Here is a 16,456-nt window from a genome sequence, read left to right on the forward strand (position 1 = left end):
AGGAGGGCTGAGCAGAGACGGGGGTTATTCTGGGAAAGGAATATCAGCTTGGCTAGCATGGGGCTAGCCTGGCACTGAGTGCCCTCTGCCAGAGCAAAGCGCTTGTTATTTTGGCAGTTGAGGGATCCCCAGCCTGTCCGCTGGCAACAGGTCCAAACACCCAACAGTGAAGCCCGAGGCAGCACACACTACCTGCCTGAAGAGACAGTCATGGGAAATGCATGCCCACCCTCAGGAAAAAAGACTCATACGAAGAAAAAGGATTGGAAAACCAAAAATAGGAGTGTCGACGTTCAAATTTTTATTAAAATGCTGAATGATAGACTAGTCATGGCAGAGGACTTAAACAAAAAAAAGGCAAGATAAAGTCACAGGGGTCTGCCATTACAGAGCGTAAAAGAAAGAAGGGAAATGTGAGAAAAGTTGAGACATTGAGGATCAATACAAGAAACGTTTTGTCCCTCAAATAGGAGATTCAGGCAGAAAATGAAGAAAAGGAAAGGATACATTCAAAGACATAATTAAAGAAAATGTCCCTGAACTAAAGAAACATTGGACTCTACACATTGAAAGAGTCACTGAGGATCAAAGGGTTGAATGAGAAAAGACCAACAGGGGATGTATTGAGTGTGAGGAGCAATCTCAAAAGCACCCAGAGAGGTTTTTCCTTACAATTAAGAAGGACTAGCTTGTGTCAAACAAACCCTCCTAACAAGAACAACCATAAAATCTGTCTAAAATATTTTTTTAAACTTTCATTTGAAGACTTCAGCCAGCTACCAAAACAGGGGAGACTCCAGGGCGAAGATCCCAGAAGAAAGGAAGTAACTTTTCCCTTTGAGGCATTTGGTGATAAGCAGTGGATGATAAGTCCAGAAACAGCAGAGCTTTTGAGCCTCATACAATGGGGGAGACGATAATTGGTCAGAGCCTGCCAAGTAGGGGGGTGGCTCTGATAAATAACCCAGACCTTCGGTTGGAAGTGCCAAGGGTGCAACATAGGTGTAAGGCTGAGGTTTAAGTAGATCATCCCACACAAAGACTGAAACCCAGCTTTCAAACAGCTCAATCTCAAATTGCACCAGGGTGGCCTGTCCTGAAGCAAAAGGGAATATCTGCAGGAAAATAGAATTATCCAGGACCTCAAACTAACTAAAATTTTCACACACACTGTCCAGAATTAAATACAAAGAACACAGGAGACAAATGATCCAAAGCCAAGAGAAGATATGTGGTAGGAATAAACCCACAAAAGAATAGGATATTGACATTACCAGACACAGACTTTAAAACAACTGTGGTTAATACGTTTAAGAAAATAGATTATGAGATGAAGTTTCAGCTGAGGATGAGAAGCTGTAAAAAAGAATCAATGGAAATTTGAAAACAGCAAAATGTAACTGAAATTCTGAATTCAAAGAATGTGTTTAACAACAGATTAGACACAATGGAAGAGATGATTAATGAACTGGAAGGTAGGTCAGAAGAAAATACTCAAACTGAAGCAGAGAGAGAAAATGTATGGAAAATATAGTAAAAGGTCTAAGAGACATATGCACAATGTTAAAAAGGTTTAACATATTTGTGGAGTTGCAGAAGGAGAGAAAGTAAGAGGTCAGAATTAATGTTTGAAGAAATTTTAAAAGTTGAGAAAAACTCTCCAGCAAACTAGCCTCTACCCTAAACCAAACCAAAACCAAACCTACTGCCGTCAACTCAATTCTGACTCAGAGTGACCCGATAGGACAGAGTAGAACTGCCACGTGGGGTTTTCAAAGAGCAGCTGGTGAATTCAAACTGCCAATGTTTTGGTTAGCAGCCAAGGTCTTAACCACTGTGCCATAAGGGCCCTACGCTTGTTGTTGTTAGATGCCATCAAGTTGATTATGACTTATAGCAACCCTATGTACAACAGAACAAAGCACTGCCCAGTCCTGTGCCATCCTCACAATCGTCGTGCTGTTTAAGCCTGTTGTTGTAGCCACTGTGTCAATCCATCTCGTCGAGGGTCTTTGATCACCATAAAAAAACATAGCAACAACAAAATCCAAACCGAGATCAATTCCTAACTTGATTGATTCAATGCCCCACAATAACATCCTAATAGAAGGAGATGTCCATTTCAGATATAAATACTATTTTCCTTGGGCTCTGTTGTTCTATACATGATGTCTGGTTTTTAATAAAAAATTATGACTAAAAAATTATGAGACACACAAAAACAAGAAAAGACAACCCACAATCAGGAGACAAAAAGTCAACAGAACCAGATTCAGATATGACTCACATTCTGGGATTATTAAACGGGGGATTATGTTAAAGGCCCTGGTGGAAAAGATTAACAACACTTATGAACAGATGGGAAATTTCAGAGAGAAATGGAAACTGTTAGAAAGAGTCAAATCAAAGTACTGGAAATAAAAAAAAACATGGTAACAAATATGAAGCATGGCTTTAACAGCTCGTGAGTAGATTCAACACAGGCAAAGAAAGAATCAGAGAACTTCAAGACACTTCCACAGATACTACCCAAACCGAAACAAAGAAAAAAAAAGTGGGGGGAAAAAAAACAGAGTAAACAAACCAAACCCACTGCCGTCAAGTCAATTCCGACTCATAGCAACCCTATAGGACAGAGTAGAACTGCCTCATAGAGTTAACAAAAGCTATGGGATAATTTCAAACAGCCTAACATATGTGGAGTTGGAGTAACAGAAGGAAAAGAAAGAGAATTAGGCAGAGGAAATATTTGAAAACACAATGGTTAAGAATTTCCCAAAAATAATGAAGTACACCACACGAAGCAGTCCCATACAACTCAAGCTGAATTAAAAATACCTTTAAAAGGTACATTAAGATGACACATACTGCTGAAAACCAAAGATAAAACATCTTGAAGACAGGCAGAGAAAAAAGACACATTACATACAGAGGAACAAAGATAAAAATTACAGCACACTTGTCCTCAGATACCATGCATACCAATGACTGTTGTTCTTATGAGAGGAGGACAAGACACAGAGAGACACACAGAAGACCACGTGACCGTGGAGGCAGAGATTGGAGTGATGCTGCCACAAGCCAAGGGACACCTGGGGCCACCAGAACCTGGAAGAGGTAAGGAGGATCCTCCTCTAGAGCCCCTAGAGGGAACATGGCCCTGTCAACATTTTTATTTCAGATTTTTGGACTCCAGACTGTGAGAGAATAAATTCCTATTGTTTTAAACCCCCGATTGACAGTTCTTTGTTATTACAGGCACAGGAAACTACCAGGTGTGGTGGATGCTAGGTGGCTAGGTTAGAAACAGTGGGGGAGAAATTTCTACAATAAGCCATGGGATGGAGAGGAAATTGCAGTCTTTTGAACCACAGGGATCATGGTGATGGCGAACCAATTGCAGGGTTCCCAGGATTCAAACAGATGCATAGCCTACAAAGGCGCTGCTCGACCTACATAGGCAGGAATATTCCAGGCCTCCTGGGGAAAACCTATCTCGAGCCATGATCATGGGACTCCCTGGTCCCATTAAGGAAGGACTCTGCAATTAGCCTTAAGTGTAGACCATAAATCTTCTCTCAAGCCTTCCTCAAAGGGGCCTGTATCCATCTGAGAGTGTCCCTGTGCCCTGGGAAAGGGAAACACCCTGATCATCTAGGGTCATTAGATACTGGCTCTGCAAGGACCCTGAACAGCCGCTGTGGTCCACTGGTCAGAGTGGGACTTATGGAGGTCAGCTGAGAATGGGGTCTTGGCCTGATCTATCTCACAGTGGGACCAGTGGAACCAGAGACCCCAGAATGTACAGATAGACAGATAGCTGTCATCCAGTCAACTCTGACTCCTGGTGACCTTATGTACAACAGAATGAAATGTTACCGGATCCTGCTTCATCCTTGTGATTGACAGCATATCTGAGTCCATAGTTATGGCTAGTGTGCTAATCCCCAGGAGGATCGTGGAGATAATGCCCATCCAAAGCTTGGACAACATCCCTGCTGAATCCCTTTTATGGCTGTTGCAAAAGCCAGAAGGGTCTGAAAGAATAACTATGGATCATCAATCCAGTCACCGCTCAGGATTCGAGGAGGTGGCCTCCTGGAGCAAATTAGCACTGCTCCTGGCACCTCATACTCAGCAAGTAGCCCAAGAAATGATTTGCCGTTTTCTTCTAACTCTACCAGCAAAGATGATCAGTGTCAGTTGCTTTCATGTGGCAGGGAAAGCAGACTCCCTTCACATTTGTCCCAGGGTACTGTGAATTTCCTGGCTTTCTGTTATAGTATAGTCTGTGATTATCTTACTACCGCAAAGAACATCACCCTGGCTGGTTACAGTCCATGATGCCGACTAGGCCCGATGAACAGGAGGTGGTGAGAAGAAGTCTGGACACCTTAGTTGGATACCTGTGTGCCTGAGGGTGGAAGCTAAACCTCTCCCAGCTCAGGGGCTACACATCAGTGTGTACCCAGGGGTCTGGGTGTCTGGAACATGTTGGGGTACATCCTCAAGTCAGAGATGGCTGCTGCACTGATCACCATGAGAGCTGCCATGCCTGGCAGGCCTCTTTGGATTTGGGAAGTAACTGCCCAGACCAACTTATTAGACGACCCCTGAGTCTGCAAGCACTGAGTGAGGCCTGGAGTATGAAAAGGTCAGGAATGGGTCCAGGTGCAGTGTGAACTGTCCTGCCTGTGGGCCTTCCAACACAGCAGACCAGTGGTAGCAGACATGTCTGGAAACATCTAGAAGCTTCCAGAAGAAGAATCACAGCAGAAAACTTATATAGTCTTTTGGAGCAAGGCCATGCCCAACTCTGTTGGCAACTGTTCTCTACTTGAAAAGCGGCTCCTGGCTGGCTTGTGAGTGCTGGGAGAGGCTGGACACCAAGTGACCACATGGCCCAAATTGCTCATTGTGGACTACGCATCCCAACTCAGGTGTCCTCCTGCCTGACGAAGCCTCCACCTTGGCCACCACTGGTGTTCTTGCCTGGACACCAACCCAATGCAAACCCAATGTAAAGCGGACTTGGAAATCTTACAAAAGGGGGCGGGGCTCGTAAAGTCCGCAGCTGTGATACAGGGAATAGTCAGTGTCATGGATCAAATCATGTCCTCCAAAAATATCTGTCAACTTGGCTAGGCGATGATTCCCAGTATTGTGTGATTGCCCACCATTATGTCATCTGATGTGATTTTCCCATGTGTTCTAAATCCCATCTCTATGATATCAATGAGATGGGATTAGTGGTAGTTAGGTTAATGGGGCAGGACTCAACCTACAAGACTGGGTTGTATCTTAAATCAATTTCTTTTGAGATATAAAAGAGACAAGCAGACGGAGAGCCATGGGGACCTCATACCACCAAGAAAGCAGTGCCAGGAAGCACAGAGTGTCCTTTGAACCCGAGATTCCTGCATGGAGAAACTCCTAGACCAGGGGAAGATTGATGACAAGCACCTTCCTCCAGAGGTGACAGAGAGACTTCCCTTGGAGCTGATGCCCTGAATTCAGACTTCTAGCCTACTAGACTGTGAGAGAATAAACTTTTGTTTGTTGACGCCACCCACGTGTGATATTTGTTATAACAGCACTAGATGATTAAGACAGTCAGTGAAGGACTACAGGGTGAGCACTTTGGATTTATAAATGCTTGGATTCTTCTCCCCTTCCAGTGTATTTATTGCTTTTCTAGTTATGGCAATTCCATACCCGTATAGCTGAAGTTCCACTTTTTAATGCCCTCTTCCCTTTACATGGAGCAGACCTGAGACCATGTGTCAGAAGAACTGGGCTTGCCTTTGAGCTCTGAAGATGCCAGGAACAAGCAGGGCCTGTCTGGGTCCCTTGGGCCTACTTTCCATGACACGGCACTGAGCACCAAGAAAGGACCATGGGACAAGGATTCCAAGGAGGACCCTGCCTGGAGGACTGACCAGTTCCCATCATCTTTGGCTCCTCTGCCCCATAAGGATCATTTGATTTTTGGTCAAAGCCAATTGGTGACACCGACAACATTATTCATGCAGAGCCACCTGCAGGTGTGATGTTGTGAAACAGGTGACTCGGCTGGTACCTGTGGACATCCAGGTGCTTTATCGCATCTGCTCTCCTGGTGCCCTTGGCCTTGAGAGCTCCTTCCAGTGCCCCAGAGGGGATGGAGCCACTGGTTGTCAGTGCCCCTTCTGCCACACACAGGATTGTCCTGAGTGGTAGAGCAACCCTTTCTGCTCCTTAAGGCTCTCCTGTAGGTGCTGATTCCTCCCTTCCCAACCCCCACTGTCTCCAGGGACAAACTCTACTGTTTCTAGCACAAATCCAGGATGCAGCTGGGGCAGGGCGGGAAGGAAGTGCAGGCGTGACCTGCTCAAAAGCTCGGACAGTGTAGCGCCAAGCACCCCCCAGCTCCAACAGTCAATTCTCACTTTTGGGGGCTACTTCTTGGTCTCAGAGGGGCCTTTGCTGTGGGGGTCTATGCTGTGTTCCTCCCATGGCAATTTCTTTATGATGACGTCATTTCAGGTGTAACTCCTGGCCACCAGAAGGCAGCAAACCAACTCGAGTCCTATTCCCAACAGCCACAGAGCTGCCAGGTGAGACCAGGTAAGGTGCTTCATGAGCGTCCCAGAGTTTGCCACTTCTGAAGGAGGTCAACACTCCCTGCAAAGCTCCGAACAGAGAGCTCCAGGGAGCTAGGGCACATGCTTCCTGGACACCAGGCACAGCTATGGAACACGCCATACATTCATTGTGGGCAGGTCCTTCCCCTCCCACTTCCCAGATGGGAAAGCAAGGCAGTAACCACGCCAGGAACATCATTTCCTGGACAGAGGCACCATTCCTGTGGGGCCCCACTATTGTGACACCCACACAGCTGAGCGTGACGGCCAGAGAGACCCCTCACCACTGAGGGACAGGCTCTGCAAGTGTCCCACTGCTGTGCTCTCCAACGAGAATGGTCTGCTTCAGCATGTGTGGCCTCTGATGGGGACACCCAGAATGTTCTCTTCACAACCAGCACTTCTCGGCATTGTTTTTCCTACACAGTATGGTACTTACACCAAAACTTTCATCCTAGGCCTCTGTGTGACCACAGAAGTGAGGTTTGAAAATCCTATGTTCTCACTGTAGTGTTATTTAGAATAGAATGACACCCTATTTGTTTGGTGTTTTTCTAAAAAGATATACCCGTATCGTGCCACGAGACCATTTTCTCTGTTTTCTGCAGTAAATGGCTGTTTCTCAGCTCCATGGCTGCAGTCCCTGGGCACATGTCTCTGTAGCAAACACAGGGCCCCTGGAGCTCCCTGCTCAGTGCTTCTCAGAGGGTGGTGATCCTTTCAGAAGTGGTGAACCTAATGCACTCTGTTGAGGGCCTCACCTGGCCGCGCTGAGTCCAAGTTGGTTTGTCGCCCCCCTAGTGGCCAGAAGTTGCATTGCAGGGCTGTGGTGAGAAGGGGTTCATAGTCTCCTTCACTGCACACGTCTTCTCATCTTTGCCACACCCTAAACCACCCTACAGTACTCATTTACCTAATCCTTTTTTCTTTGTCGCTCTTTTTTCAAAAATGGAAAACTTTACATCACTACCTTAAATGACGTTAATAAAGCAAAACTCCGTCGTTGCCCCCAGGCCCCTCCGCCTCCTTCATCAGAATACGGCCTGGAATTAGACCCCGTGACCCCTCCCCTCCGGCCACATGGCCTCCCTTGGGCCCTTTGACCCAAAGAGCCTTTGCAGGTTGCTCCTGCTCAGCTACGCCCCTGTCCCTGCACCATGGTAGCTGCTCCTCACCCTTAACCGCGCCCTCTGGACCTTCCTGCGGAGGTCAAATCCTCCCCCATCCTGGCCCACCAACCCTGGGAACCCACGGCACACTTCTGGAAACAGGATGTTCACACTTATTCCTGGGGTATTTAAATGGTGTCTGTCTCCCCGACCACTCCTGAGAGCAGGGCCCCAACTGTGGGGTTCCCCACCCAGTCTCCTGGGCCCACCTACATACACCTCAGGCCCAACGCTTTGACCAGCACAAAGGCAGGTTCTTGATGGCGTATTTGTGGAAGGAAGGAAGAAAGGAAGAGGAGGCGGAAGGGGAGCAAGGGGAGAGGAGGGGAGGGGAGGAATGGGGAAGAAGACCGTCTGCTCAGGTTTTGATGATGAAACTTTCCAGTGTCCTCTGACCCCTCTGGAAACCCTGGTGATATAGTGGTTAAGAGGTATGGCTGCTAACCAAAAGGTCGGCAGCTCAAATCTACCAAGCGCTCTTTGGAAACCCTATGGGGCAGCTCTACTCTGTCCTATAGGGTCACTATGAGTTGGAATTGACTCGATGGCAACAACCCATCTAAATACCAATTCTCTTTCCAGTCCAAGTCTGTCTTTGGTGTTCCACCCCTGGAACACCAAAGTGTGAGTTTGTTCTTCAGCTTGAGGGTGGGAGGCGCAATGGGGAGTGTGGGTAGGTCGGAGGCCAGGGTGCTCATATCTATGGGCCAGCCACGTGAGCCAGGCACAGGGTTCTAATCACTCCATGCAGTGCCGCGACCTCAGAGGGGGCACTGGGCTGCAACACTGTGGCATGGCTATCACACAGTGCCTGTAGCCGTGGGCCACGAGGGCTTCTGGGGACACTGTCTTGTCAATTGCCAGACCGATAGCCCCATGGCTCCCTCTGCCTCTAAGACTTCATGGTGGAGCCCTTTTCCCTGGGAGTTGGGCCATGGCTTCTAACACTCTGCAACGACACCTTGTGCACCTCAGTCAGCCCCTCGGCCTCTGTGTGCTTCTGTGAAGATCACTCTTGCCAGCCTGGAGGAGGTGACATTTGTAAATTAGCTGTGAAATCTTAAAGTCCTGGAGCAACATTAGGGAGGAAAAGGGGAACAGGTGGCCACCATAACGCCCTGCTCTGAGCCACTGCTGGTGCTCAAGGAGCTGCTGCCACCTGTCTGGTCCCCCTAGTTTCTTTGAACCTGTTAGCATCCTCAAGCTGGACAATAGGGATGTGATGGTCAAACCACTGGGGAGTTTGCCCAAAGCCAGGGAGGTTCTAAATAAAGCAGGCAGTCCTCAAACTGCAACCCGGACGGCAGAGTCCAGAGTGGTCAGCACCAAGGGTACCCACTATCCCTTGATGCAGAGCTGACCACTGATGCCCCAGAAACACAGAACTAATGGGTCCCCCCCAGGTCTGCCACCCGCTGGATGTCCCCAGTGTCCTCCACCTTAGCCTCTGACCTCATCCTAGGCTTGTTCTCCTCTGGTTTGTCTCCATCAGAACAGTGCTAGGACCCCACTTACAGGAAACATCCAGGATAGGCAAATGCACAGAGACCAAAGGAGATGAATGGTTACCAGGCAATGAGGGGAGGGGAATGAGGAGTTACTGCTTGCGGGATCCTGAGTTTCTGTTTGGGGTGATGAAGAACGTTTGGAAATAGCGGTGATGGTTGTACAACATGGCACGTGTAATTAATGTTGTTGAATTGTACACTTAAAATGATTAAAACGGCATGTTTAATGTTACTGTCAACCCTGCTCACTGTGCTAAGCTGAGCGAGGTCCGAGGTTGCCAAGAAAGACAGGACTCACACAGGTACTGGGTGGAACAACACTTTACTCACACACAGAGCAAGGTCGGCCTCAGGAGTGGGCATCGGTCCCCATGGCCATCAGGTCACTCCCACAGCAGCCGACGTAGGAGATGGTCTGCACACACCCCTCTTGGGCTGCAGGTGAGAGACCGCGTTCCCTCCCCACTAGGAACAGATACACTAGAGGGGTTGGCCAGGTGCCGTGTGACACACACACATAAGCAATAAGCAGACTGTGTACCTAGAACAACGAAGGAGTTTCCCCCATAAGGAAGATGAAGAAACTGGGACAGAGGGAGGCTCAGTTCCCAGCCTCCATTATCAGGAAATGTTCTGGCCCCAAGGCTTCTGATTAGGTGGCCTGGGTGAGGATTACAAGGCCATATGACATCTATTTTCCCAAAAGTTATACCTATTTTACCACAATAAAATAAAACTGGCAGGGGAAGCAGCAGCCACACTGGTCATCTGGGAAACTTCAGGTGAGTTTAGTCATGTCCAGAGAACAAACGGGCATCCACTCTTGCCTGGATGGCCCCTTCCCCTTCCCTTCCCTTCCGTTGCTTCCTCCCCGACCTGCCTGTTGACACCTGAGGTGCCACAGCCAGATTCTTTCTCTGACCCCTCACCCTGATCAGGCCTGAGGGCCACTGAGACCCTCTCCTTTGACCCGGTGACTGGCTCAGGTATCTTCCTGCCGTCCCAAGCTGCTCCAGGACTGGGGACAGGCTGAACAGGTTGGATAAGAGGTGCCTAAGGAGATAAGGGTGCGGCCAGCATGTCAGGGGCCCATCAGGTTCCCAGTGCCCGGAGTCAGGGTGGTGGTGACCTAACCGTCCTCCCACACCAGTCACTGGCACGCATGTCCCCTTCCCCTCCTTGAGGGGTTGGTTTCCTGGAGGAAGGCACAACTGTGTCACCACGTCCCCAAGGCCATGAGCACAGGGCCCAGCACATTGGGGAACTCAGGCCACATCCAACCAACAGGTGGGCGTGCTCCCACCTGGGGTCTTAGGCGCTTCATTCAAGACTGTTGACTCAGTCATGCTCAGAAACTGGGTAGCCAGCTAGACTTGCACTTCACACCTACACCAACAAATGTCCCCAGGGATAAGGTGCTAGAAAAAACATGGGCAGTATACCTTCATGATTCTGGAATGAGGAAATGCCAAATACAACCCAAAAAGCCGTAAAGGAAAAGACTGACATATTTGACTGCAGAAAGATCCAAAGTTTCTGCACGGCAATAGGTACCAGAAGCCACAGATAATGTAACAAACCCTGGGTGGGAGGAGCGGCTTGCACTGTCCTTCTAGAGGCCCACAGGGACCACAGACAAATCAGAATCTGGACTTCACTTGTCCTTCAGCCCCATGCCCTCCTGGGTGAACTTAGAGCTGGGTGGGAGGTAGGGATAGCTCCTGCACCCACCTTCAAATCCTTCTAAACCCCGTCCTCCCTCTTTACTCCTCTCCCCCTCCCTCCCTCTCACCCACGCACAAGGTCAGCCAGAGAGCACACCACCAGGATTAGGGAAGATTTTTACTTCTTGATGATTTTATTTGTTGGAGAAACAAACCTACGAACTATCACTGGGCACGTGCTGAAATTGTGTCCGGAGCTGGGCTTGGCCATGGAGTGGATCAGGACTACTTTTGCCTTCTCTGCTGCACTCATCAGTTTCCAAGATGGCCCGCAGGGTGATCCCTGAGGTGTCCTGGTACTTGAACCTGTGTGGGCTCCTCCCACAACCATGTAGGGCTGGTCTGGGTGACCAACAGAATACGGCAGAAGTGAAGGAGTGTGACTTCTGAGGCTAGGTCACCAGAGGCACAGCCGCTCCTGCCTTGGTCCCTTAACAGCTTGCTAGAAGGGAAGCCAGCTACCATGTTGTGAGGACACTCAAAGCAGCCCTGTGGAGAGGCTGCGTGAAGAACTAAGGCCTCTTGCCAACAGCCAGAACCAACTTGTCAGCCAGCGAGAGACAGCTTGGAAGTGGATCCTTCTGCCCCAGGCAAGCCTTCAGATGGCTGCAACCTGATAAGAAACCCCAAGCTAGAAATGCCCCCCAATCCTGTCCCCCGGAAGTGTGACACACCCTCATCCCTACTACTCCACATCTCAACCTTTCTTGAGAACCCTGGCTTTTCCTCCCAGTGGCCCTGAGAGGCCCAGCTGTTCCTGGGGACCAGGGCTGCACATGAATCCAGAACTGGGGGGGAGGGGGGAGGGGGGAGGGGGGGGCGGGGGAGCATGCTGGAGGCAAACACTCAGGCCCAGCACTCTCCTGAGCAAGCCGTCCCACCACAACCCCCTTCCCTCACCCCTGTGATGTCTGCTCTTAAAACCCATTACTATGGAGGCAGCTTCCCAGCAAGCTCAGGATGGTGAGCATGGTTTCCCCAGCTGAGGAGGCTCCAGGACGCCAGCACCCGCCAAGGTCAGCACCTCGCACAGGCCAAGATCCAGCTCCGTGGGCCCCGCCCCTCAGTTTCAGTTTCTAGGTGTTAATAATTCCACCCTCTTCCCCCTGCTCACACACCAGACCAGGGGCCCAGGGGTCAACCTTTATCCAGAAAGTCTGACTGCCATCCCATCCCAACTTAACCTTGCTCTCCATGTGAGCATGCTAGTGACACCAAGAAATTAAACACAGGGAACACAAAGTGTACTAAACAAAAGCTTGTATTAAACCATTTCATTGCAAACAGTTAAAAATTAAGGCACTCTGAAGATTACAGATTTCTTTGAGGTTACGGTTTGTGGCTGCTCCTGATAAAAGTGCATGGGCTAGACCACCTCACAGAGGCTCTGGCCTGGGGTTCCACACTGCACAACAGGGTTAGGGACACTCCATCTAACCAGTGGTCGTTCTACCTTCAGCTCAGTAACCTCAACTCAAGAAACAGTGTGATTTACGTATAATCTACTGTATTAATACAAAGTGTGCTAAAGTCTACGAAAAGTTCCTTTCATGGATAGAGTAAAAAGTAAAAATTTGAAGGCTGCCATAAAATACTCAGGCATGTTTCATAATACTTTAAATTGCTATCAAATGCCCAAGAAGTCCGAGAAACGAAACGAAGAATCTGTTAAAGGATTTTAGTGTGCGGCAACACCAGAGCAGAAACGTTAACCCACAATACAGACATGATGCGGTTAAAAAGGCCTATCAAGAGGTTTGATGATTTTTAGCGTCCAGATCACTCTGCTCTCTATGTGAACGTTCTTGACTTGATGCTGGACCGCTTCCCCCATAGCGTGACAGTGAGTGTGAAAATGCTACTTGTTTGACGTGCCCACAGACTGATTCTTTCAAAGCGAAGTGCTGAACTCAGAGCAATGTGGCAGCTGGGACTGTCTTAATGGGACTTTTAAGAAAGGCTCTGCACCAGTTACGTCAAGCTTGCCACCAAGCGCCTGTCTGGGTGCTGAAGCCACACATCCTGATTTTAAAGAACGTACGGCACGTGCAGTGGTGATGGCAGAGGTTCCACAGACAGACTTACGCAGGAGCCAATGCTAAAGCCATTCTCAGGGAAGTGAGGCTCGAAGTTTGGAATCATCTGGAAGGCAGGCCTGTGGTCAGTGTCTGCCATGTAGTGTATGGAAAGGCCCTCTTGCCGGCCCTGGACAGAGCTGCATCCCAGTGAGGAGTTATGGCACCTGGGACCCCTAACTCCCCAACTCCCAGCCCCTGCATATGCGGGAGGAGGTGGGCTCAGCTGAGAGGACCTTGGAGCAGGATGACTCTGCAGAGAGCCCAGCACACCCGTCAGCAGGGGCGAAAAGGATGAGCCAGGCAGCTACCGTTCTCATGCCCCACCAGCACACAGTAACAGCCAGCCGTCGCTGCGTTAATAACTAGTTTCCATTGAAAGAAAATCCGGATATTCTATTAAAGACATACACTGAAGAATCCATTGATAAGGGATCTGAACTTTTATATCTAAGTTTTTTTGTGAAATCTTTTAGGTGGTCAAAAAAAAAAAAATTTTTTTTAAGTGATCTTAACCATTCCTCAAGGCTATTCGACATAGCCGAAGCTAGGAAGAAAACCTTGGTCAGATGTGTGGCGGGTCCTGGGCCATAAGAAAGACCAAGCAGAATGAACACGTGTATGGAGTGTGAACAGACACAGAGATGCTACCGGCCTGGTGTGGGACAGTGGGTGATGACTCAACTTGTGACGGAGTAAAAAACGACTTTCCCCCTTGCCGTATGATGCTTGTTAGGGGGCAGAAAGGAGCAAGAATCCTGCTCTGAAAGAAAGAATGAACATAGAATGAACATGCTGTCGGTGTGGCAGGGCCACTCAGCAGAAATTCCCTTAGTGATTCAGGAGAGGTGGGATGTGCACATCGCTTCCTCACACAGAACAAACGGTGGGTTAGCGTCTCAAGTAGCTAGATACAGAAATAAAGAGAGGCAGTGAGAGCTCAGTCTGCAGGGACGGGCCAGGATTGTCCTTTCGGGGCAGCCTTGGCGGGGAAGCCCTCCAGGGCGCGGCTCACCTTGGGGGGGCGGGGGTACAGAGGGATGGGAGGGGGTGGCAGGTCCTGTAGGTGAGCTGCTGGGAGGTGCGGCCCCACCTCACCAGGAAGCTCCGGGATTGCTGGCCTGTTGTGTTTAGTTGTTTTCAAATCTGGCGTATGGGTTTTCTTCTTTAAACAAACCTGAAAACAAAATGAACTTATGTTATAAACTCACTCATCCAACAGGAAACAAAATTCAAGGAAGCAACATATGTTTTATATGAAGATTTCCAGAGGCCACAGGAAAGCCTGATGTTTCAAGCAGGCTCAAATGCTGTGCATAACATTTTTTGCCAGTGAAAGCCACGTTTACTTCAAAACTGAAATAAAATTTATTGGAAACAAAGATTCAAACAGATCTTAAGACTTATTTGCTGATTCTCTAAAGGTGAAATTAAGAAATTTAAGGCTGATTTTTCTTTCCAAAGTGGTTAAAAAAAATTATTTTAAACATCCTTATAATTGGTGATTAACTTTCAAAATTAAGGCTACAAGAGAACTAAGATGACAATTCAACTCTCAATATTATAACTATATAACAGGAATAAAATACGTATTCAACCATAAAAATAAACCAATCTATGGTACTTATCCAAAGAGCAGGCACTTTCTCCTGGCATTGCAGACACACACACACACACACACCTGTACTGTATACCAAGTCTCTAGAGCTGCTGCAAGGACTAAACTTACTGAAGCATGCATTTTTTTTTTTTGCAGGGGAGAGGATGAGAAGCAGCCATCCGGGGTTGCTGCCCAGGCACCTGAGGCCTTGCTAGACTCGTACACACCAAGATCTGGACATTTCGATAAGACTGCAGCCTTAGAGTTCCTCCTGTTAGCTTCCTGTCTTGTTCCTGGTTTACTTTTCAAAATATCACTTAGAACTAAGCCCACATAAGCTAGTGGCCACTGCCCCAAAGACCCTTTAAGTAACAGGTGCTCGCTGCTTCTCTCTCTCTCATGACCTGAGGCAAAGGACTGCCCTTCTGGCTCATGTGCGTGCCTGTTTTAGAGCCTATAAGTAATAAATTTCATTTCACTGCCTCTGTGTGCAGGTCCTGAAACTATGCCTTCAAACAACCCAGATTATTTAGGGCGCTTACACCCCACATGCAGGTGGTCCCACCAGCTGACCCCCAAGGATGGCTGCATGCCTCCTCCTCCAGTAGGTCCTCATCTACTTATTTCTGTCCCTAATTTGAAAACCCTGGTGGCGCAGTGGTTAAGAGCTACGGCTGCTAACCAAAAGGTCGGCAGTTCGAATCCACCAGGCACTCCTTGGAAACTCTATGGGGCAGCTCTACTCTGTCCTATAGGGTTGAGTTGATACAGGCTCAATGGCAACAGGTTTTTTTTCCTGATCCCTAATCCACTAATTAATAACATGGGGGAGGGGTAAGAAGCGCAGAGGGAAGAGGAGGCAGGGGGATGCCGTGCGGGCGCTCGCATGGTGGCTGGTGTCACCGTTTGTCAGAGGAGCACCGTACGTAAGCTCCAGCCTACTTCTGTAGGGAGAGAGCAAATACCAACACAAGCAGTTCTGTCAAGGTTTCGTGAAGAAATGGCTCCTAGCTCTACTTCCAGCTTACAGGGGAAGTAAAGGTAACCAGCCCAGTGGCGCAGTGGCTAAGAGCTGAGGCTGCTAACCAAAAGGTCGCTAATTCCAATCCACCAGCTGCTCCTTGGAAATCCTATGGTGCAGTTTTACTCGGTCCTACAGGGTTGCTGTGAGTTGGAATCAACTTGACGGCAAGGGGTTTTTGGTCTGGTTTTGTGACGAGGAAGCTAAACCTTTCTGAAACCCAAAGAAGGGTTCTGTCTGGGCACCACATGCTGGCATTTCAGTTGTTAACTGAGCCGCGTTAGTGCATGGGGCAGTTCCACTCCTCCCAGGGGAGCTCTCTGGGAATTCTTCCACACAACTGAGCTTTCCAAAGTCCACGTTGTTCCGTGAACTTTAACTTTTCATGCCGTTTTATAATATTTTCATGAGTGTGACTAAAAGGCCAAACTGACACCAAATGGCAGCAATGAGGCCCTGAGTGCACTGTTCCAGAAATGCTCAACTCCGTGGGAGGCCCCTGACCACGCAAGTACCTAGCCCAGGGTGGGCCCTGCACACGGGGAGTCAGCGCTGTACAGGCTGGGCCGTTCCTACAACAGCTTGGGCCGACACAGACCCCACGCCGCTGCCCGCTGTGGGGTGCATGGGCCATCCTTGTCTTATTGACATTAACGTTCATCAGATGCAAAAAAACACTTGGGAGAGCAACTCTGAGTATTTCACTTTCATAGAAACCCATTTGCCCACAGGAAGG

At 48.7% G+C, this 16,456-nt stretch overlaps 1 protein-coding gene across 1 annotated transcript in view; it reads right to left on the reverse strand.

The window, feature by feature from the left end:
* Positions 1 to 12,269: 12,269 nt before the first annotated feature.
* The window catches only part of PTTG1IP (PTTG1 interacting protein), a 36,830-nt gene continuing 32,643 nt past the window's right edge, over positions 12,270 to 16,456 (reverse strand). Inside the window, exon 6 of the mRNA XM_049875027.1 lies at positions 12,270 to 14,276. Coding sequence (XP_049730984.1) covers positions 14,230 to 14,276 — 47 coding nt within the window. The 3' untranslated portion in view covers positions 12,270 to 14,229. The remainder of the gene's footprint in view (positions 14,277 to 16,456) is intronic.

Source organism: Elephas maximus, chromosome 2, assembly GCF_024166365.1.
Source record: "Elephas maximus indicus isolate mEleMax1 chromosome 2, mEleMax1 primary haplotype, whole genome shotgun sequence".
Classification (NCBI taxonomy): domain Eukaryota; kingdom Metazoa; phylum Chordata; class Mammalia; order Proboscidea; family Elephantidae; genus Elephas; species Elephas maximus.